This window comes from Papio anubis, chromosome 6 (genome assembly GCF_008728515.1).
Source record: "Papio anubis isolate 15944 chromosome 6, Panubis1.0, whole genome shotgun sequence".
NCBI classification, from domain to species: domain Eukaryota; kingdom Metazoa; phylum Chordata; class Mammalia; order Primates; family Cercopithecidae; genus Papio; species Papio anubis.
The window spans coordinates 39,952,336-39,976,343 of NC_044981.1; the positions used below are offsets into that span (position 1 = coordinate 39,952,336).

General features: G+C 52.6%; 1 protein-coding gene across 8 annotated transcripts in view; it reads left to right on the plus strand.

Annotated features, from left to right (window-relative positions):
• The window catches only part of FOXP4 (forkhead box P4), a 55,425-nt gene that overhangs the window by 17,213 nt on the left and 14,204 nt on the right, over positions 1–24,008 (plus strand). For 6 of the 8 annotated variants that reach the window (XM_009205114.4, XM_009205122.4, XM_021936550.2 and 3 more), the window contains 4 exons: positions 2,810–3,029; positions 15,014–15,109; positions 22,075–22,197; positions 22,738–22,824. In XM_009205114.4, coding sequence (XP_009203378.1) covers positions 2,826–3,029; positions 15,014–15,109; positions 22,075–22,197; positions 22,738–22,824 — 510 coding nt within the window. In that variant the 5' untranslated portion in view covers positions 2,810–2,825. Of the gene's footprint in view, positions 1–2,809; positions 3,030–15,013; positions 15,110–22,074; positions 22,198–22,737; positions 22,825–24,008 lie in introns of those variants that run through there. The other 2 variants (NM_001168744.1, XM_021936551.2) reach the window with 1 other exon arrangement.

Genomic DNA, 24,008 nt, shown 5'->3' on the forward strand with positions numbered 1-24,008 from the left:
GTGCTGTGGCAAGTGGAGGATGGTGCCCACCCCATCCATCATTTCACCGCCACTAGCCCTCAGGCTGACATGGCCATTAAGGCCTGAGACCGAGTGCTCAATCTCTTCCGAACCATCACTCCCATCCTGCCCTTACTCCAGCCCAGCTCCTCTCAGAACTTAGGAGTGGAGCAGCAGCTGGGTTGGGGGAATAGCAAGCCCTTGGAAACATACAGAGAAATTCACAAATACAGGGCACCCGGGAGGCCACTCAGGCTCACTGGGACAGTGACACCCAGAGTCACGGATGAAGATGGGCCACAGGAACAGGGATGTGGCTTCTGTGGACCCCTTGCAGTTCTCTGTCTCCTCCCCACTCTGCATCCAGCCAGGATGAAAGCTGAGCAAATGGCTTGGTAGAGTGAGGGAGAAGAGTTCTTCTGGAGTGAAAGGAGAGAATTTGGGAGTGGGAGGAAATGCTTTGGGGAGCTGCTGCCTTGGGGGAAGGAACTAGAGAAATCACAGTCCAGTCTCTTTCTGCAGTTTCTCATTGTTACCTACAAGGCCCTCATCTGTCAGTTGAGTCAGGGAGACCATGTGGTTATAGGGTCTGCCTAGGCCAAAAGAGATCAAATCAGGAGGAAAGAAACTGGCTGGCTTCCATGGGGCTTGCTAAATGTTCATGTGGCTTCTCTCCCTTGATGATCTCTGTGCAATCTGGACCAAGTCCTTGACCTCTTTGGGTCTCAATGTCCTCACCCTTACAATTAGGGTGGGTGGAGAAGGCGCTGATCATTATTGGGGGTGCTGTCAGGTGCTGTGTGCATGTTTTATTTGCCCCTCAAAAGACTTGGAGGTCGGGATGAAATATACTTGGCTCTCTTTATCCGCAGGTTCCACATCTGTGGATTCAATCCACCACAGATGGAAAATACTATGCAGTATTTGCAGTATGCAGGACCCACAGATAGGGAGGGCCAACTTTTGTATCCACAGGCCCTGCAGGACAAACTGGGAGGCTTGAGCATCTGGAGATTATGGTATCCACAGGGATCCTGGAACCAATCTCCCATAGGTGCCAAGAAACATTGTCCTACCACAGACAAGGAATCTGAGGGCTGGGGAGTTTAAGATGGATCAAAAATCAGTAGTAGATACCAACCATGGTCTGACCTGTTTGACTGAAATCCATGTTCTTCTCAAGGGACTGTGACTCGGAGGTAGTTGGGGAGCCCCCAGAATTTGAGAACAGCTTTTCATACTAAAGGTATTGGAACCTTGTCAGGTGCAGTGATTCATGCCTATAATCCCAGCACTTTCGGAGGCCGAGGCAGGTAGATCAGTTGAGGCCAGGAATTCAGGACCAGCCTGGCCAACATCTCTACTAAAATTAGTCAGGCATGGTGTTGCATGCCTACTATAGTCCCAGCCACTCAGTAGGCTGAGGCAGGACAATTGCTTGAACCCGGGAGGCGGAGGTTGCAGGGAGCCGAGATTGTGCCACTACACTCCAGCCTGGGTAACAAAGCGAGACTGTGTCTCAAAAAGATAAAATAAAATGAATACACTAATTAATTAAATTAAATTTAAAAAGCTGTTGTAACCTCTGTGAGTTATAAAAAGCAGCTCAGGCCTCCTCCTCCTCCTCACTGTCCTGGCCATCCCAAACACCTACCGTCTCTTTCTGAGGGGATGTTTCAGCCACTCCTTGAGAGGCATTTCTGGGGTCAGGGGATCCAGACCTTGACTCTTTGTCTTGGGTACGTAACCTAACTCTCTGGACCTTCAGTTTTTCCATCTGTAAAATTGGCATGATAACTCTCTCCCACAGTTCTCAGGAGGAGAAATCATGGTTCCTATGGAGAGTGAGTTAACCTTACTGAGTGTCTACTTTTGACCAGGTGCTAGGCTGAGGGCTTTAAAATGGAAGATGGAAAGTGGAACCAGGTCTTCCTTCATTGCACACCTCCATGCCCAAGACCAGTGTCTGGCTCCCAGTAGGTGCTGGGCAAGTGGCAGCCTTTTTTATAAAAGAATAATTGTTGCTTTGGACCTTCTGTGGCCTGGGATGGGAGCAAACACAAAGTCCATTTCAGGTGGGGGTAGGAAGGCAGTAATCTAGTGGGTTCCTAGTGAATAACTTTTGATTTTGCTTTGTTGGTGTAGGTTTAAGACCCAGAAGGGGGTTGGGTGCTGTGGCTTATGCCTATAATCTCAGCATTTTGGGAGGCTGAGGCAGGCAGATCACCTGAGGTCAGGAGTTCGAGACCAGCCTGGCCAACATGGTGAAACCCCTTCTCTACTAAAAACACACACACAAAAATTTAGCTGGGCGTGGTGGCAGGCACCTGTAATCTCAGCTACTCAGGAGGCTGAGGTAGAAGAATCACTCAAACTCGGGAGGAGGAGGCTGCAGTGAGCCAAGATCGCACCACTATGCTCCAGCCTGGGCAACTGAGCAAGACTCCCGTCTCAAAAAAAGCCACTTCTTCATGTCATTATTATAAACAGTGCAAAACCTCAACTGGGGCAAAAAATCCCCACCCAGAGGGGCAGTGCAAGGGCTTTATCTCCTCCCTTCCCCACCCCAGCACGAGGTCTCCTAGAAGTCAAGAACACATGGTGGGGGATGTGGAGCCACCCCTCACCTGGGGGGACTTCCAGAGGGGCCATACTCCATCAGGCATCCCAGGAGCAGCCTCTGGGAAGTTGAGAAGGAGTAGATGCCCAACTGCTCCTGTGGCGATGGTTGTGTTTTTGGGGGTCAGCAGTCACTGCCCTTTCAGCCTTCAGCCTCAGCCTCTCCCCTGGGTCTCTCTTCCTCCTCCAGGTACCACTAGAGCGACATGATGGTGGAATCTGCCTCAGAGACAATCAGGTCGGCTCCATCCGGTCAGAATGGTGTGGGCAGCCTCTCTGGGCAAACCGATGGCAGCAGTGGTGGGGCCACAGGGACAACTGCAAGTGGCACGGGCAGGGACATGACCACAGGTGCAGACAGCAATGGTGAGATGAGCCCCGCGGAGCTGCTGCACTTTCAGCAGCAACAGGTAGGAGCTGGTGCGCCTTGGGGTATCTGGGAGTGGGAGAGGGGGCACTAGGCCGCATTCCACTTCATCCTGGCTGCTGGAGCACCACTCCCTGCCAGGCAGCATCGCTTTACCGTTCTTAAGACAGTCCAGCTTTCAAGGACTTCCTGTCCACCCACCCATTGTGGTGGCCACCTTGAGCCTGGGCTACCACAGCGTTTTCAAGAGAGAGAAGTGGGACTCAGAGGTCTGAGATCATGAAGCTTGAAACTATCCCAGAAATGCCAATAAGAAGAGACAGACACACACCTGGGCAGCAGGCTTGAGATTGGCATGTTGGATTGGTGGGCACTCCACTTTTCACCTGCACACTGGCTAGGAAACTAGCTAAATGAACAGGGTTAAGAGGTTGCTGTGCACACGGGGATCTTCACATTATTTCTGTTGCAAAAGATTATCTGCCTGAGTCAGCCTGGGCCTCCATTTCAAGCAGTGAAGAGAGGCCCAGGCAGCTGGGTAAAGGCCAAGAGAGGTAGGCAAAGACAGGCCTCCATTTTTAGGGCTCAAACTGGGAACCTCTTTCTGTGTCTTCTATTTCCTCTTCCACCCCGAAGTGCAGAGTTCAGGAGTTTAAAACCAACCTCTCTGAGGATCTAGAGACACTAGAATGGGTCTAGATCTGGTTGGGTGATGACAGAGCAGGGGCCTCATGTCCTGGTCCCACCTGGGGAAAAAAGTAGAGTCATGCTCAACAAGTTGAGGAGAACCTGCCCAGCCAGCCCTGGCCTTGGGATTCTCTTTCTGTGTTTTGACTCTGCTCCTGGAATCACTGCTGGTGGTGCTGGCCCTTGGGGTGTGGGGGTCTGCTAGGAACAGGGAGAAGCAGGGCTCTGCGTGTACCTCCCTGCTCAGTACCCCACTACTGCCTCATGCATGCACACATGTATGTACCACAATGCCCTCATGTGCGCCTCCATGGCCCTGCCGTCTCTCCCAAGTTCACCCTGGGACTCTGTCCTCCTTTTCCCACAGCCCAACTTCATTATCCCTAAGGGGCCTTTTCCCATCATATTCGTTGGAGCCAAAAGTCAGACTGGAGGCAACACCATCAGAAGCCTGACTCCCCTGCATGGAGCTGGTCAGCCAGCGCTAAAGCAGGAATTGAAGAAACTTGATTTAAGTCCCAGCCAGCCCCTTATCCAGTGGCATGACCTTGACCAAGTCATGAGCCTACCTGAGCCCTGGCCTCCTTGGCACCTAAAGTACAGAGTTGTTGGGATCAGATGCAATTTGGGTGTGCAGCACGTGCAGCTCACTTGTCGATGTGGATGTGAACAGAACAGAGGACTTCAAAAATCACTTTCTCTTGCCAGCAGTGGAGGCTAGAGCAGGGAAGGGCCTGACTCCCTTCCCCAGGGAGATAGTCTTCAGGAGTTCGCTGGCATCTCCCAAGCCTTCCTAAGCAGGTTCCCTGGGGAAGAGACCCACAGAGTGTGTGCCATCTGCTGGAGACAGAAGGTTAAAGGGCAAAATCCTACCCCTTACCAACATAATAGCAAAACACACCCCACCAGAAATCTCCAACACCACCCATTTTGTATGGCCAGCTCTTCCCTCTCTGTGACTGTGCAGACAGAGTTATGAAAAATTTTAAATGCGGTAGGGGTTGGGGAGTGCTGAAACTGGAAAGTTTCTTTTAAAAAATTACTGAAAGTGAAGAGCGAACACAGTTCTCTGGATGACTGGGGAAATGTTTGGGGTGGGGAAAGACAGAACTGTCTGTACTGATCAGGTTTCTTGGTTCTGCGTTGCACATGAGCCATGTTTTCCCATCTATATTCCACGTTCCAGTTATTCCTGTTTGTTTTGGGGAATATCCCACAGTCCTGGAAAATCCTATATCTGTTTCACAAATAAACTGGGGTGGGGAGTTGGAGGCAGGCAGAGGGCTGTTTTATCCATTTGGGCTCACTATGGGCAGAGCGCCCAGGGCCAGGGAACATATTTGAGACTTAAAAAAGGTTTTCTTGGCTCCAAACTATGAAAAGAACCTTACAAAATTAAAATTATAAGATTTTCAATTAAAATGAAATAGTCCATGGGCTATTCCTCTACCCTGAATGTGTGAACGAGGCTTTTGGGGGAGTTTCAAGGGTAACATTTTCTGGTCCCCAACAAATGTTCGTAATTGGAGAATAAACAAGTTTGGGAAAGAGAGCCTGGCCCTTTGGGCTTCTGCTCCTTCTCAACCCCACCCTGAAAGGACTTAGAGGACAAACCAATGCCTTTCGTCTCTTTGGTGCTTTGGGGCCTTCACGTATGCTGTGTCGTCTCACCATCCCTGCAAGGTGGATATTATTATTCCCATTGCACAGATGAGAGCCAGAGGTAGGCACTGACGTGTCAAGATGGCACAATAAAGGCTGCGTAGACCTCACTCTCCCAGTTCCTAGTTCAGGGCTCAGCACACCTGCCCCTTTGCTGGTTCTCCATCACACAGTCGCCGTGGGAAATGGAGGCAGCGAGGCCTTGAGCATAGTGGGTGCTAAGGAAATGTCTGTTGATGAGTAAATGAGAGCATTTCATTTCCAACCTGAAAGGGTTCTGTGATAGAGAAGCAATGCTGCCCACTGGTCCTAAGTAGCCACTCTAGCGCCATCTGCAAACTTGATAGGAAGTGGAGTGGGAGAGGGTCTGTGGACCACACGCTGATCCCATTCTCCTTGTACCCTCTGTGGCTCTCGAAGCCCCTCTGTCTTTGTCTGTCTGTCTGTTGGTCCTTGTCCCTCTGCTCTCGGTAAACAAGCCCTGGAAATGCAATCCTGGCCTTTGGGAGTAATGAGTTGACAGAGAGGAGAGAGATAAACGGGGCGAGTCAGAAGTCAGGCCTATGACAGGACTTTAGGCTGAAACAAACAGTGCTGAAGAGGGTGGCCACGTCACTTTGGAACAAGAGCAGGCGCTTGTTTCCATGCAACGAGCAGGCTGGGAGCTTGTTTAAACAGAGGCTGGGGGGTGACCTGGCTTGGCTGCCAGGCCAGGTCTGACTAGAGGGAGAGGGTCCTTAGCTGGCTGCCCCATTTCAGCCCTTGAGGCCCCAGCTTCCACCTCCCTCATCCCAGCCCGGTCATTGGTGAGTGACAGAGCCATACCACCTCCACGCTGTCCTTGGAGCTTTCACCAAGTCTGCAGTCTTATGCCCTGTGAGGACTCTGTCTACCCTGAGGAGAAGGTGCAGGAAGTACAGTAGGCTCTGGAGCAGTCAGTCAAGCTGCAAACACACCTTCAGCCTTATTTTGCACTGGGCACCATGCCGGGCAGCTGGCATTACTGATCCCCAGCTGCTCTTAAAGAATACCCTAGACTGTGGACACACCCGCGGCCCATCCGTCCCTTCCCTCACCAAGGCAAACGCTTCTACCACAGTGCCCCTCCCTGCATTTTTACCCTATGGGGTGGCTCTTTTCTTTGAAAGTTGCCCTTGTGTTTTATCCTAATCTGATTTCATTTGTATGAAAATGTTCCCAGTGTGGGGGTTTTCTCAGGCACCCCACAAATACCCTTAGGACACTCTCTGATAGGGGCCATGGAGCCTAGGAGAAGTGTGTGCCAGATTTTGGGAGGGGAGGTCTTGGGGGCTGGTCTGGGTGCGCTAGCCAAGTTGGGGCCAGGAGGGCCAGGCTGGTGGGGTGGGGGCAGGCAGAGCCACTGGCGGCGGTGCTGAGGCCATGCCGAAAGGCGTCCTGGGCCTCTGGAGCGCGCACTCCCATTGTCCATGGGTTGTGGGGGTGACAGGTCAGCAAGGGTCACGGGAGGGTTGCCTAGAGTCTGGGAACTCCCACCGCAGTTGCCGTGGCAACTGGGCCAAATCCCACCCCGTTCACATCCTGTGAGGAGATTCAAAAGGGTTGGGGGGTTCTGCACATTAATGGGCTTTTAACTCACCCCCCTTCAAAGAAAGGGGGGGATGTCAGGCAGTTGGGGGAAGGGAGAAGAAGAATGGGAGAGGCTTTTCTTTCCTTTTCCTCCCCCATCTGGCCCTCCTCTGCCCAAGCTACTTAGAGGGATGACAGCGGGGGAAGGGGAGGATTCAGAGGGTGAATTTACCCCCCGCCCCCCCGACACACACACACACACACACACACACACACACACACACACACACACAGTCAACAGTTGTCTTTCGTCTGCAGGTCCGGGGCCCATTTCTCTTCAGGACTGCTGCCTGTGTGCCCCAGATTCTACTGTTTCCTGTCTGGTCCCAGACCTTCTGCATTCTCCTTTTTCTTCTGGAGAATGAGCCCCTCCCGTGGAGGAGCCATGGCATGGAAGGAGAGTTGGGGCCTGCACTCACCAGAGGGGAGGCTTAGGGACATCACACCAGTTCATACCAGCTGCTGGGGAACACTCAGAAACTGCCCTTTTCTCCTTGGCCTGGACACAGTGAGAGGAGGGCAGGTGGGAGGTGGGAGGAGCCGGGCCAGGAGAGGGCCTTAACCATCCCCCTTGTTGTACCCCTCCCAGGTCCTTGAGAGCCAAAGACCGCCCTGTTTCCTATGTTGGAAAATTCCCCTAGGAGGGAGTAGTGCTAGGAGGGCAGAGGGCGGGACTGGATCCTGGAGGAGGGATCTGCAGACCCTTGCTTTCTTGGGACTAAAAGGAGCCAGCCCACTCTACCAGCAGGAGAGCCCCCAGCTTCCCTCCTAATATGGAATTCTGAAATCCCTCTTCTTCCCTCCCTCACCTCCCCTTCATGGCAGAATTCTTGTCCCTGCTGATTAGAACTGGGGATACAGAGGAGAATTTGGGGAAGGGAGGTAAATGTTCCTTCTGAGAAGGGATTTATCTTGAGGATTGAAGTGGAGAAGGCTGCATCCTAGGGTCACTTCATCAGGGCAGAACTTGGCCTGGAACCCTCAGTCAGAGAGCTGGCTTTTCCCCTGGGGTAGCACCTTTATTCTGAGAAGGCCCACTAGGAATCTCAGGATGAGAACTACATCCCCCCTCACTATTGCCCCCATTCCAATCCTACATTGCAGAAGTGGCTAGAGTGAAGTGGCTCAGAACCCAGACCTCAGCACAGACCCATTTCCGGGGAACTCCACAGATACTGGTGGGAGGGATGTATGTCTGGTAGCCATCTCCAAATGCCACCAAGAATGGGGAAGGTGATCACGGGAACTTCTGCATCACCGCCACTTGGCCACCCACCACCACCTTGGTGATTTCACCTCCTTGCTGGAGGTCAGAGGGTTCCTTCCAGGCACTGAGGACTCCGGCCGTCCTTCTCATGACACCCTGCAGAGCTGGTTTTGGCTACAGGAGCTGGATGAGCCCTGGGCTGCATCATCGCTAGAAGCAGGCAAAGGCCGGGCACTGCTGATGCGAAGCCTGCCTGAGTTTGAGAGCAGTGGTGCAGGGAATGAAGAGAATGAAGGAGCCCTTTGAAAGATCGCAGTTCCTCATTCACGCTGTTGAGTTCAGCTGTAAATTCTCATCTCTCTGAGGCCAGAGACTAGTTCCCTGTAGAGAGGAGGCATTTTCAAGGCACTTGGTGGGGAAGGGGTCTTGAAACCAGGGCTGTATGCCCAGGATGTGAGTCGTCTTCCACCCATGTGGGCCTGTCTGTGTCTGTGCATTGCTGGTTTTCATTTTAATGGTTCTAATTTGAGAATGTGCCGATGTCATTTTTACGAGGTTGGTGTAAAAAAAATTTACAGCCTTTTCCAAAAAGCTTTTTTTTTTTTTTCCAAGGGAAAAAGGTGCGGAATAACTTCAGGGGTTTTATGGTCTCCTCTCCCCACCTTCCTTGTCCCCCTTCTCTGTGTAATTTCATTTTTATGTCTCTTTGCTGGAGGTTACAAAGCCTGGCTGGTCAAGAACTTTCCTCCCCCCAGGTCAGTTCCCTCAGTGGTCAGGGCCACTAATCTCTAACTCCTCCTCCTTGTACCCCTTTCTTCCATCCTCTGGTCCCTGAGGAGTTACATTTTGAGGGGTAGATGAAGAGGTATTCCTTCTTTACTTTGAACCAGTGAGTACTTACTGGCATCCATTGTTTACCAGCAGTAAGTATCTACCCTGAAAGACAATATCACTTCGTACTCAAAATCCTTCGGCGATTTTTCAAGTATAGAATGAAATAAAAAATCATTGTCCCTGTGTAATCTGGCCCCTGCACACCTCTGGGACTTCTTCTCTTGGCCACACTGGCTTTTCAATTCATAATGCACTCAGCTTTTCCCACGGCAGGGCCCTTGGACCATCTGTTCCCTCCACCTCAGATACTCTCCCTTGGAAGAGTGCCTCCTCCTAATGCTGTGTCTCCTCAGAGAGGCCTTCCCTGGCCACACACCCTAGAGCCAGCCAGCCAGCCAGCCAGCCAGCCAGGGTTTGCAGGACACTCACCACCAGCTCAGAGTTTGCATGTCTGTCTGTGTAGTGTCTGTCTCGGCCCATTAGAATGTGAGCCCCATTAAAGCAAAGACGCTGAGTCCCCAGTACTGAGGACACTGTGAGTGCCCTGCAGGGCTTGATAACCACTCATTAAATTGTTGCTAAATTCATAGTCATGCTGTGGCTCTGGAGGTAAAGGTAGTAGGCTTTCCTAGGGATGCTTTTCTGGCTTGGAATGGGGTGAGGTGGGCCAGCACCCTCAAATACCCTTCTAGTCCATTCTTTTCCTGAATCCAGCCAGTTTCCAGTGAAAATTAATTATGGAGACAATTTAGATAAGACTGAATCCCAGTTTTGCCAAAACCAGCCAGAGGCAGACAAAGGAAGTTTGGAGTTTGTTTTGGCTGCCCCTCACCACAATCCAAATTAAACCAGAATTTGCTAGTACCTCCTCCGTCCTGCCCTGCCGGCGCTTGGTGTCTCTTCCCTGTGCAGAGCCCAGTTTCAGGTCTGGTTCATTCAGGTTCTGCTTTTGCCACTGTGTCCCGTTGGACAAATCATTGCCCATCTCTGGATCTCTATTTCTCCATCTATCAGTGAACTAGAAAATACCTATTTTTGACCCACTAAATTGATATTATGACCCACTGCTGGGCCATGAGCAGCAATTTGAAAAATACTGGACTAGATACCCTCTAATACTTGCAGCTCTCCAGGGCTGTGGCCCATGCTCTTCAACTGCTCATTGTCAACAGTCCTTCAAGCTCGTCTCCCTGATTATCACTTCCCTGCCCTCCCGCACACACACAGAATAAGGCTGGTACCCCAACACAGATCTAGGATCCTCCAGCCTGCTGAAAGGACTGATAAATAGCCCCACACCTGGTTTCTCCTGAGAGAGAATGACCCCTTTCCCACCCCTCCCACCAACCCCAAATTCCCAGAACCAGAAATGGGGGTGTGGTCCCAAGAGAGAGACCCCACAGCACCAAGACTTGTTTTTCTATTCATAGCAGCTCCCTGTTGCCCTCAAAGCTACAGCTTCATTCTCCACCATCCCAACCGCCCTCCCTGGATGCCATCCGTTATAAGCCATTTGTTCCTAATTGCGGAGATCCTGCTAATGACTTCTGAATGGGGGATGGGGGGAGGAGAGTTCAGCTTCATTAGCGAGACTGAGTTCTTAAGCTTGAAGGGGGGATGGGGGCTGGGCTAGAAGAGGGTTTGGTTAGCAAGGCCTTCCAGGTGGCACCAGGCAAATGACCAGGAGCTGCTGGTGAAAGATCAATCATAATAGTGTTTGTCCAGGACCTACTGGATGCCTGACAGTGTGCTGAGTACTCCATGTACACAGTCCCACGTGTTCTTCCCAGGAACCCCATGAAGAAAGTATGGGGTTGTTCCAGTTTTGCAGAAGAAGAAATGGAGGCCCAAAGAGATGGCAACTTGCCCAAGGTTACCCAGTATATGGTGGAGCCAGAACTTGGATCCAGATCTCTCTTGAAGTCCATGCATGAATGGACAGTATGCCTCCCTTAGAGGGAAACTGGACATCATCCCCAAACCACAGAGCTCAGCATTTGGTTTTCAGTCTCAGGGGTAGAAGGAGGAAAAATATGAGGTTTGAGAGGCCAGATAGCTCCCAGTTTTCCACTCTGCCTAAGCCCCCTCTTCCTTCCTCCCCTAGGTTTTCCATAATGGCTTCTTCCTGGTGTGGGTATCTGAACACCTTTCTCACCCAGGGCTGTGTTTGGATATCTCTTGTCCGTAGGGAAGGGAAACTGAGCCCACTTTTCCCCTGGAGTTTCCTTTCTTGGTCTTCTTCCTCTACCTCCACCATCTTCACTTCCCCTTTTCACTGGAGGGCTAAACACATGCAGATTAGGGAGAAGGCAGATTTGAAGGCCTCACTGGACTGTGCATGGGATCATGGAGACCCCTCAGTGGGGTGAACCCTGAGCAGTCAGAGGTGTTTGGACTCTCCCACTTCCTAGCTGTGGAACCTCAGGCCTCAGTTTCCTTGTCGGTAAAATAGGGACATCAGTACCTGCTCCACCTAGCTCAGTGTTGTGAAGCTTCAGTTAAATGTTTGAAAAAGTGCTTTGGAAACTGCAAGGCAAATGCTAGCTGCTAAGCTTAGTGTCAGCCTGTGCCAGCCTCCCATATTCAGCCTAGACTAAAATGAATTTCGTGAGTGGGTATCGCATGTCTGCTCTGTGCTGGTGGTTGACGATGGGGGTTCACAGCTATATTTGACAACATCTGTGCTTTCAAGGAGGCCCCAGTCTGGTTGGCATATTCAAAGAAAGTGGGGCTGGGGATCTGCCAGAGTTAGAGTTAGGACCCATTATTTCCCACATCTCTCAGAGGTGGGCAGTCCAGTGGCCTCCAGGCCCCAGTGCCAGCAGGCATGTGAACACATCTGGTGCAGCAGCGTGGTAGAAGTGACCCTCCTCGTTCGCCGTGTGAATTCGCCCTTCAGGTGGCGAGACTCCAGTTAGTGCTGCAGCCACCTCTGGGAAGCCTTCCCAGACTTCCCCAGGTAGAAGAAAGCCTTCTCTGAGCCCTGGCACCCACCCTCACTTCAGGCTAACTAGTTCCTAGTTCCTTATTCTTTTTTTTTTTTTTTTTTGAGACGAAGTCTCGCTCTGTTGTCGCCCAGGCTGGAGTGCAGTGGTGCCATCTCGGCTCACTGCAAGCTCCACCTCCTGGTTCACACCATTCTCCTGCCTCAGCCTCCTGAGTAGCTGGGACTACAGGCTCCCACCACCATGCCTACCTAATTTTTTGTATTTTTAGTAGGGATGGGGTTTCACCGTGTTAGCCAGGATTGTCTCAATCTCCTGACCTCATGATCTGTCCGCCTCAGCCTCCCAAAGTGCTGGGATTACAGGCATGAGCCACTGTGCTTGGCCTATCATTCTTTATATAAGAGGCTATCATCACAGAACCTGAGCTGTGAGCCCTGGGGGGCAGAGGCCATGTTCTCTTTCTCTGTATCCCCAGCCACTAGCCTGGTCCCTGGCACGAAGCAGGTACTTCATAGATGTGAGAGGAGTGGGTGAGTGAGGACCTACGTATGAGAAGAAATGGTGGGAGGGAAGCCTTGACCAGACCTAAGGTCTTACCTGGCTCTCATCTGGCCTAAAGGGGAGAGCCCTGGCCTGGGCACGAAGAAGGAAAGGGGTTGTGGGTACGGGTGTGGGGGGAGGAAGGGCCTGTCACAGGGAGGGAGAGGTCTCAGGAATGAGATTGCAAGGCCTTGCCATTTTTTTCCTGTAAATCGTGTAATTTCATGCTCCAGGGGACCACAAAGTAAGAGAGTCAGTGGGGAGTGAATTCAACTCCCCTGGCCACCCCCCATCCCACCCCAGGAGACTGAGCAGGGCTCTGCCCCCAACTTCCCCCAGAAGCCCCTCCCCTGCTGCTTGCTCCCTCCTGTCCCCCAGGGATATGGAGTGCTTCATCTCCCCACCCCAACCAGTGTCCCTTTTGGGTCTCCTGGGCTGGCCAGCCTCTCTGAGCCATCTTCTTCCCCTACCCTTGTCCCCTGGCCTCTGACCCCTGTACCCCCTCCACCCTACCCTACCTCCACCTTTGGAGGACAAAGAGCACTTGTCAGTAGACTGGAGGGGTTTGTAAAAGGTAGTAGAGGCAGGGGCTCCTTCCTGATGACCACCTGACTCCCTGCCCTTCCTCACCCACCCACCCCACCCTTCCTCCTCTTTCCACAGAGCCTTTTGACTTAGAAAGGTCAGATTTCTGCTTTCTGAAGTGAATCTAGAAGAGGAGAAACATCCTGTTTCCCTCTGGAAGCCCAGGGCACTTCTCTGGGTGTGACATCCGGGGAAGGAGGTGGCCTGTGAGGAGCACACCAATCTGAGCTCCAGGTTTGCTGCAGGACACCTTCCCGTCAATAGGCCAGTGCATATTTAGATGCCCTCCTAAGATAAACTAGATTTAAAGCCTCAGGAGGCTCGGCTGTTCGCACTGATGATAAACAGGCGGGAAGGTGGATGTGTGTATATGCTTGCTACACAGTGGTCACTCTCTTTGCTTGTTGAGCGATGGGTAGTGCAGCCATATCCCACCTTAAAAGGTTTGCCTTGAAGGTGCTTGTGGTGGGGTAGGAGAATAGGGGTCCATATGGCAAAAACAAGTGAATGTGTGGACAGATGTGAAAGCGAGCCACAAGCGGGCGCATTTCGTCTGATAAGTGCGCAGGGCACGAGGCTATGTTGGGGAGAGGCTGTAGGAGGTGAAGTGGAGAATTGTTGAGAGATTAATGAGAGTTGAAGGGAGTGAACACTTCCCGAATGCCGACTGGATGCCAAACATTGGTCCTTTAATCCCCCTAGTAATTTGGAGATGGGTAGTTTCCCAGTTTTGCAGATAAGGAGACTGAAGTGCAGAGAACTGGAATAACTTGCCCAAGGTCATAGCTGGCAGGCCGCACAGCTGGGATTCAAACCCAGGACTGCCTAAGGTTGAAGCCCTGTGTCAAGGGCTTGGATGCACCTGCACTGACTCCCAAAGGGGTCTTGAGCAATCTGGAAGCAGATAAGTTTTTGTGCTCCTGAAATGTGGATTCAGAACTTGCCTTCAAACCTCCCACTGAACCAGAGTGAGGACATAGAGGTCTTGATTGGCCTCATAGATAATTTCCTGGACCCTCCTGACCCCTCACTCCTACCAGATGTCTCACTTTACCTCCCAGGCCCCTCCTACTCCTTGACTGTCACACTGACCCACTAGAGCGATTGCTCCAGCAATCTCCATATGCCTTTCACTTCTGTGACCCCTCTGGCTCAGTTCAGTCTAAGCCACTGTGGCCACCAAGCCCACAGCACGATGGTCCATGCATCTCTGCTGATAGTTCACCTTTCAGAACTTGATCTAATTCCTCCAGCACCATGCATGTTCAATCCTTGAACTCAGAAAGTCACATAGTACTCAGACCTTGTGCCACTGACCCCAGGGCTCTTCCCTCATCCCCCCAAATGTGTGCTCTGGCTCCACAGTGAATACTACTTTTTAGCCCCCAGACTGACCACCCAGTAAGGCAGTTGGCCTTGGAGCCAGGCTTCCTGGGCTCAAATCCTGGCTCTGATGCTGCCTAGCTGTGTGATCTTGGGTAAGTTACTTAACCTCCTAGAGACTCAGTTTCCTCATCTGCAAAATGGGGCAATAATCCCTACCTCACAGCCTTACAGAGGAAGATTAAATAAGCTGTTGCCTGTACAGTGCCTGACCCATAGTAGATGCTCAACAAATAGTACTGATTTACTAATGCCCTGAGTCTACCACCTTTATTTTCCTCTAGAGTCCCTTTTTGACCATGGGCCCTTCCATTTGCTGCCCCCGTTGGGTCCTAACAAAACTTCACTGGGTCCCAGGCTGAGTCTGTAGAGGCTCTGATCCCTGACCTCTGACAGCTCTTCTCAGTGACTCCTACTGCCCTTATCCCAAGCCCTTATGGACCCATGACCCTGTGACCCCCAAGACCTTCCACCTTAACCTAAGCTCCTTCTCCTTACTGCCCCAAACACTCCCTAATCTCTGGATCCCACCCAGCCTCCCAGGCCATTGCTGACTCAGCCCCTGTCTTGCAGGCTCTCCAGGTGGCCCGGCAGTTCCTGCTGCAGCAGGCCTCAGGCCTGAGCTCCCCAGGGAACAATGACAGCAAACAGTCTGCCTCTGCTGTGCAGGTGAGGAGGAGAGCACCCTGCTGGCTCTGGGTTGGGCTGGAGAGTGGGCCTGGCACAGAGGGAGGGCAAGGACCCATTGGAGAACTGCTCTTGCCAGTTCCAACACCAAAAAGTGGGCAGCTTTTCAAAGGAAATACAGTCACTGCAGGGGTGGGGCAAAAAGACTTCCACTTTCTCTTGTCTCCACCTGATCAGCCAGACCTTCTGCTAGCTTAGCCTCTTTATCCCTGTCACTCAAAGTTTGTCTGCAGCTCCCCCTGTCTCTTTGTACCTCTCTCACTGTTTCTTCTCCCCTGCCTCTTCCCTTTAGGGTCTCTCTCGGTCACTTCTCATGTTTCTGCATCCCTGTGGGTCACTCCCTCTGTCCCTTTCTGTTCCTGTGTCTGGGTCTCGGCTCCTCCCAGGCGATCTCTGTTGCTGCAGTCACGTCACGAAGTTCCCCCTTCTCTTATCCTCCCCCCTTATCCCTCATCTACCAACTCTCTCGCAGTCTCTCCATGCTTCCTGTCTCTTGATGTCTCTCTGTCTCTTTTGTTTTCCTTTGCACAATCTGCCCTTTTTTCCCCTTCTCCCTTCCCCCCAGCTTGCCAGCCCATCTGGCTGGCTGTGGGAGGGGAGATCTGTGGGGGTGGGTGGGGGGTGGGGGAGCCAGGCCTTCTGTTTACCTTTTGTGTCACAAAGAACTTGGGAGAATTGCAGTCTGAGTCCGGGTTGGGTCACTACTCGGGCAGCCGCTCCCCTCCCCCTCTGCCCAGCAGCCGGGCATCCATGCTCCCCCCCACCCCTCCCCCAGCAGAGGGAGGCTCAGAATTGGGGAAAGGATTAAGCCAGGCTTTGAAAGGAAGTTTATCTAAGGGAAGAAGGGTGAGCATGGTTGGTCCTGAGCTGGAGGTGCTCTAAATTCTGGGGCTGGGTGCTGAGGGAAGTGAGGAGGAGGGTGGGGTGGGTGCAGGGTGCTCAGAGAAGGACCCAGGATCAGGCTTTGTCCTGGGTGGAGATTTCCAGTGCTCTGACAAAGTCTGGATTTTATGTAAAACAAGTTTATGTTTGGAAAAAGTTCATGGTGCCCAACAGATGTGCAGCCTTAGCAGTAACGCTCTTTTAAAATTCTTGACCCTAAGGAGACAAGCCTCAAAGGGGAGGAGCTGGGCAAAGATCAGGGCGTGGCCTGCGGTGGAGGAGGGGAAGACACTATCTGGAAAGTCAATAAAGAGAGGAAGAGAAAGATCTCATCAGGTTGAGATCTAAAAGGTTCTTCTACCCATGCTGGTCAGGATTGGGTCTCTTTAAATTAATGACCCCCACATACACTCCTAGGTTTTGAAGTGTTTCTCCAGCTTCCACTCTGAATCCTCCCTGCCCTGGGCCCAGCTTAGAACAGGAAGGAGTAGGCTGGGCAACAGCAAACATTCCCCCAAACCAGAAAGGGGCAGCTGACCCAGGGGCAGGAGGGAGGGAGCTTGATGGTAGTGGGAGGGACTGGGGTCAGACGTCCAGAAGGACTGCTCAGCTGGGGATTAAGGGTCACAGATCTGAAATGATTGAGAGATGAAGGAAGACTATGGAATCTTCCTTAGGAAACTCCCTCCCTCCAAAAGAAGAGAGGCCTAGAGGTTTCAGGGTCAGAGAGACAGATAAAATCATCTTTTTCTCAGGCCTGCTTTCTCCTTGTCTCATTACTTCCAAAAATTGATTGATTGATTGATTCATTCATTCATTCATTCAACAAATACTTACTGAGTACACTCCAAACTAACAACTGACATTTACAGAGTGTTTACCGTGAAGTGTAGACACTAAGCACTTTACAGCTATCTCGTTTATCCTCACAGTTCTATGGAAGAGGTGCTGTTCTAGCCCCATCTTGCAGATGAGGAAACTGAGGCCCAGAGAGGTTATGAAACTTGTCCAGAGTTATACAACGAATAAAGGACAGAGTGAGGCATTTGAACCCAATAGCTCCAGAACTCACTTTTTTTTTTTTGAGATGGAGTCTCACTCTTGTTGCCCAGGCTGGAGAGCAATGGCATGATTTCAGCTCACCACAACCTCTGCTTCCCGGGTTCAAGCAGTTCTCCTGCGTCAACCTCCCGAATAGCTAGGATTACAGGCATGCACCACCACGCCCACCTAATTTTGTATTTTTAGTAGAGTTGTATTTTTAGTAGGTTTTAGTAGCGTTGTATTTTTAGGGTTTCTCCATGTTGATCAGGCTGGTCTCAAACTCCCAACCTCAGGTGATCTGCCCGCCTCTGCCTCCCAAAGTGCTGGGATTACAGGCATGAGCCATCGTGCCCGGCCAGTAGAACTCACACTTTTAATCTCTGCATTGTGCTTGGCATGGTAATAATGCCAATATTTGCCAGGTGTAGAAGCCTAGGCCAGATAGTTCTCAGGGTCTCAGGGAGATGGGGGTTCTTGGGGCCATGGAGCCATGCTCCCCCAGGAGCCTGGATTCCCCACCTATATTGATCCCTCTATTTCTCCTCCAACCCTGGACACCTTCCTTGCCTTCTGCCCCTATTCCTAAGTTTATTATCTCCAAGAAGGTTGGATCCTTGTCCTGAAGTAGGGCTCAGGGCCTTGAAATGCTCTTCTGTGAGCTCAAGACTGGTGAGAGCAAGGCCTGGGCTCCCCACCTGAGCAGAAGAGTGCATCTTGAACCTGAGTGCAGTGGATAATGGAGGGAGATCAAGGGCAGCTCCTTTCCCAGGGCTCCCCACAGAATGCTGCTCTGCTCCCCAGCAGGATTTTCTGCCCGCGCACCTCCCAGCCACGTTCACCACCCTTCTCCTCCAGAGTCAGCTTTAGAAGAGTTTCCAAAATTGTATCAGGTCTCCAGCTCCAGCCTAGTGAGGGGCCCTCCTTCCAGGCCTGGACCCCACCAGGGAGAGGGCTGTCATAGAAGGCGGCACAGGTGGCCAAGAGTTGAGGACATGGGGGGGGGGGGCAAAGGTGGCTGGGGCCTTGGCTTCGTCCATCCCCATCTGGCATTTCCAGAAGTTCTTCTTTATATTGCGCTGCTATGTTTCCTTGCTGCAGCTACAGCCCAGAATTAGTTTGAGGCCTTCTGGTCATTTGCTGGAGAGTTTAAGCCAAACCAAACTCTGGCCTGATCTCCCCACATTGCCCCCAACTCACAGGACCCCATACTTAAGAGACAATTTGGGTCCTTGACCCTGGCACCAAATTGCATTCGTTCCCACTCTCAGCCCCCAAATAAGCTTCCTGTGTGTCAGGCACTGTCCCTGTTCCTTCCAATCAGACCATCCAGCTGAGCACACTGTATTCATGGCTGGGTGCACAGTCCCTGAGGGAGGGGCTGGAGGCAGCTGCCGGTGTTTGGCCCGGGGCTCACACGCCAGGGCTTTAGTTAGCACTTAGCTGCCCAACTACTCTTCAGATGCTTGACTCATGGGCCCTGCTGAGCCTGCTAGCTGCAGAGCACCCATCCCGAGGCATCTGAGCCTGGCGAGCGGCCAGCAGGGACACCAGAGGAGCTCAGTTCTCAGACCCCCAAGGGGCACAGGGAGAGGTGGATGAGGTCAACCAGCTCAAGAGATCAGCGTGCGACAGCCACTTCCCAGACCCTTTGTGACCCCAGTAGGCCACCTCAAGATGAGTGCACACCATGTAATCCATCCAGATCTCTGTAGCAGCCTCCACAGGCAGCTGCTCAGCCAAGTGGCAGGAGCAGCAAGTGCCAAGGAGGCCTTCCAAGGTCATCTCTTCCATTCCCCTGCGTCCAAGTAGGAAAGGCCACATCCTTTTTTTGCATGCCCCTGTCAGTGACTCACAGTCCTGGTGCCTGGAAAGATCTTCTGAGTGTCTGGTCTCAGTCTTTCCTGTTGCGGGCCACGTTCATCTCTAGTTCAGCTCTCAGAGGAGTGAGAATGAGTGTCCTAGTGCCTTGGTCCTCAGTGACCTTTGTCTGGCAGTAACCTAAGGCACACCAGGGGAGGAGACAGAAGAGGGGAAAGGGAAAATCCAGAATGTTTTAAAAAGTGATTTTCTTCATGTTTACATGGAATTTAATGGCGTACAAGTCACTTTCACCCCTGCTCCCACTGTCCCTTTGGGGTCAGGGCAGGTAATTTAACCTCTCTGGGCCTCAGTTTTCTCATCTCATCTGTGAGATGTTAATGATGATGACACCATCCTCACAGGGTTGCCCTGAAGATTCTATGAGATATACGTGTAAAGGGCTTAGCCAAGTGCCATGCCTGGCACGTAATAAGCAGTCAACAACATCCGCTAATGATGCGGGGAGGGCAGGTGCCCCAAATCCCAGTTAGCCAACAGGGAAAGTGAGGCTTGGTGATTTCAAGACTAGTAAATATCAGGGACAAAAACCAAGGTCACCTGACCCAGAAATCTAGGGCTCTGAGCTCACCCCCACCAGGATGCCTCTCTTTGTTGGGCACCCCCTTGGGAGGAGGAAAGAAAGGACAGTGGTACTTGTTCCATGTCTTTGGATGGCAAAACCCACCTTCTTTGAGCAGCCTCCCCAGCTGCCTCTGGAACACCCAACAACAGACTTAGGGACTGGCTCTGGTGTTGGATCTATGCCACTGTCTGCCTCCAACCCCAGGCCCCCACATCCACCCTTGCAGCCTGGCTTTCAGAGAGTCCTTCTGGGATATAACCATAGAGTAGGAAGTTAGCCTGTGGGATCTCAGCCATATCAGCCCCCTCAGCCTCTGGACGTCCCACCTCCACATTCTCTCCCTAACCCTTCCCAAGACCTGCCCTGGGGTGGGGCAGGCAGCATAGGACGTGAAAACCCTGAGAGCTATGGAGTATGCAGACCTGGGCTTAAATCCCAACACTGCCACTTAAGGCCACCAGACTTTCCTAGTCTCCTCATTGGTAAAAATGAGGTTAAAAAAAAAAAAAAAAAAGAACTAAAAACACTTCTTTTTTTTATTTTTTTATTTTTATTTTTTATTTTATTTTTTTTTTTTGAGACGGAGTCTGGCTCTGTAGCCCAGGCTAGAGTGCAGTGGCCGGATCTCAGCTCACTGCAAGCTCCGCCTCCCGGGTTCACGCCATTCTCCGGCCTCAGCCTCCCGAGTAGCTGGGGCTACAGGCGCCCGCCACCTCGCCCGGCTAGTTTTTTGTATTTCTTAGTAGAGACGGGGTTTCACCGTGTTAGCCAGGATGGTCTCGATCTCCTGACCTCGTGATCCACCCGTCTCGGCCTCCCAAAGTGCTGGGATTACAGGCTTGAGCCACCGCGCCCGGCCAGAACTAAAAACACTTCTAAGGGTGCATCCCCCACTGGCCTAGAGGTCCCTGGGAGACTTCATTCACGTGGTATGCCCATGACTAAAGAGCTAGGTGTTACCCCTCCCAGGGCCCTGTGGATAGAGATGGGCTGGGATAGAGGAGTAAAGCCCAGGGGCAGGGACAGCCGCTAGTGGTGGGATGAGCAAGAGGTGTTGGGAGCAGTGGGATTCCCCGATGTCCTTGGATTCACTGTACCTCCCCGGTTGCTTCTCTGCCTGGGGATTTCCTAATCCATGGCTTAAGGGGTGGTTCAAGACTGAGTCCTGCCCCTGCCGGGCATTGAAAAGAGAACCAACTCCTCCTCCCCTACCCCACAGGTGAGACTGAGGCTTGGGGGAGGACCCTGAGGACCTAGCCTGTCATAGCCTAGGACAAGTCCCTGCACAGCACTCCTCCCTGACTGGGCTAGCCCTGTACCCTTCCCTTCCTGCTCTGGGGCTGGCAGAGGGGCCTCTGAGGTGCCAGGGAAGGCATTTCAGCTCCGGGGGGCAAACACTTAGTGAGTACCTACTGTGTGCCAGGCACTCTGCCAGAGCTTGGAAGTGAGAGAGGAAATTATAGAAGAGTCCTGTATGCATGAGGTCACAGAGTGGAGGGGGCAGCAGACAGCCCCATCAGAGCACCTGTCCTGCTAAAACGGGAACAAGACAGAATAGCAGCTGAGACCTGCCCGTCCATGACTGCACAAGCCTAGGGGGTTCAGGGGAGGTGGGGCTGGGAAGAGAATGATGTCATTGCTTTTCTCTGAATCTTTTCCCTATAGCTGGATTCTTTGGGCCTTCTTTAGAGGCCTGACCCAGGGCAGGGGGCAGAAAGCTGTTATATTTTGAGAATCCTGAATGTTCCAGCCTAGAAGGAATCATCTCTTACAGCCCAGTCTCCTATGTTTTATGTTTGAGGAGACCGAAACATAAGAGAGGGAAAGTGACTTGCTAGAGTCACACAGCCAGTTCAGTGCAGAGCTAGGAGCAGAAGCCTGCCCTGCTAACTCCCTGCCTGCTGTTCTTCCCACCCCACCCTAGACATAGCTACACACATGCACACACACCAGGACCAGGATGGCACCAAGAGCACTCTGTGGGCTTCAGCTCTGGCCACTGTGTGTGCCCTCCAGGCAGGTGTGCTGGGGTGTGTGAGAGGAGACAAAGTGCAGGTCCTCGTGCAAAGGTGGGCCACGTTTTGAATCCTTCCCATGCTGTAGACTGCCCTCCCAGCCAGGCCCACCTTGCAGGAAGTGGTCTCACAATAGACTGTGTGAGACTATGGGTGGCCTAGTGTGCTACCCCTCCCCATTACTGGGGGGAACCAGCCAAAGCATGGGTTCTGCTGACCGGTGTCACTTCCTGCTCTGAGGACAGCACGTCCTATGGTAATAGCCAACCCTTATATGCACTTGCTGTGTGCCAGGCCTTGTTTTAAGTATTCACTGATTAGTCCTCATGGTGACCTTAATAGGTAGGTACTATCACTGTTTTCATTTTAGAGATAAGGAAAACAGACAACAAGGAGGTAAGTCACCATCCAAAGAGAGAGACAGCCAGCAGGTGGCAGAGCCAGAATTGGAACCCAGGCAGCCTCCCTGGGAGCCATTCTGCCACGCTTTGAGTGGGGCCCTGGGTGGTGCCTCCTCCTGGGGTGGGGTCGAGGGGACAGGGCTAACGGGCCGAATCCCGCAGGTGCCTGTGTCGGTGGCCATGATGTCGCCGCAGATGCTTACCCCGCAACAGATGCAGCAGATCCTGTCACCCCCGCAGCTGCAGGCCTTGCTCCAGCAGCAGCAAGCCCTCATGCTCCAGCAGGTGAGTCTGGCCCCAGGGCAGCTGCTCCCTCCTCCTCTGCCTGACCTGGCTCCTCCCACCCTGTTTACACCTCACCAAGGGCCCAAGCTGTCCCAGAAACCAGAGAGACTGCTCAGGCCAGACTGATCTGCATTCCTCTAGGGTAGTGGGGAGAGGTCAAAGGTCAGGCATCTCTCATGGCAGCCCTGCCCCCACAATACTCCCCCTCCTCCCTCCCTGCAATGCTGGCCCCAATTCTGTCTTCTGAACAGGGAAGGGCAAAGTACTGGAACATCCTGGCACCTTGTCCCCTATGACCTGTTCAGGAGATCCACCAAAAGCTGGGAGGGTTCAGAGCTGTGGGAATGAACCTACTCCATCCCTTGCTCCCTCCCTCTCCACCCAGACCTGCTCAGGGCCCCTCCAGGCTGACTGGGGAAAGCTAGGCCATGTTTTAGGGAAACTCCCTTCTCCTGCCCCCAGGAGCCCAGATGGGACAGGGCTGGGGTTGTTGTGGGGATAGCAGTCCCCTGCCAGTGGTAACCTTCCCCCACCCCCCAGCTGCAGGAGTACTACAAGAAGCAGCAGGAGCAGCTCCACCTGCAACTCCTCACCCAGCAGCAGGCTGGGAAGCCACAGCCCAAAGAGGTAAGGGGCCGTAGTAGGGTCCACCACCGCCTTCACCCCCTGCCCGGAGGCTGGGTGTCCAGAGCCAGTCAGGAGGGAATTGCCTTGCAGGAATAGTAGAAAAATCAAGGTTGAGGAAGGGGATCAAGGAGCAATGTGGGGGAAATGAGGATGGTGGTTCTTGCGCGTCTCCATCTCCCCTCATCTTCATTCATTTTTTTTTTTTTTTTTTTTTTTGAGACGGAGTCTCGCGCTGTGTCACCCAGGCTGGAGTGCAGTGGCGCGATCTCGGCTTACTGCAAGCTCCGCCTCCCAGGTTCACGCCATTCTCCTGCCTCAGCCTCCGAGTAGCTGGGACTACAGGCGCCCGCCACCACGCCCGGCTAGTTTTTTGTATTTTTAGTAGAGACGGGGTTTCACCATGTTAGCCAGGATGGTCTCGATCTCCTGACCTCATGATCCACCCGCCTCGGCCTCCCAAAGTGCTGGGATTACAGGCTTGAGCCACCGCGACCGGCCTATCTTCATTCATTCTTTCTCTCCTTGCCTTGTGTTGTTGTCTCTGTGCACACGGGTGTAGACAGGTGTGTACGTGTCACCCCCGTGTGTGGTGTCTGCCGGGCCACGCTCGTGTGCAGCTGCCTTGTGGTCACACCATCTTCCTGTACCCTTGTCTCTTCGTGACCCAGCACCTCAGCCCTCCCCTCCTTGTCCTGCAAATCTCTGAGTCCCTCAGCAAACCACCTCCCCTTACCTCAGCCTGCCCCCAGCTTCTTCCCGTTCTTGTCATGACTTGCCCAGCCGCCCCTCAGTCTCCTCTCAGAGCTCCCTAGACTACACCCCCTGCCCCATCAGAGCTTCTATACCAGGCCCTGGAGGCCCTTCTCCCATGGGTCCCAGACCTGTACATCTCTCCTGCTGCCCAACCACAGTCCCAAGCTCTCAGTTTCCTCTTCCCAGAAGGCTGCCCTGACACCCAGGCATTCTCCAGTACCCCCAGCCTCCCCCTCCGCAGTCTTATAATTGCTCTGTTATTGGCAGGTAAATCTCTAGGCTAAGTTTATCCTGTGTCTCTGTATTGAATAGCTAGCCCCCACCCTACCTCATGCTTCCCACCCCCAGCAGGCAGGCAGAGACATCTCTGCCTCTCAACCCACCCAGGACATGCTTGGCTTCTGGGGCTCAAAAGAGACTTGCTGACAGCT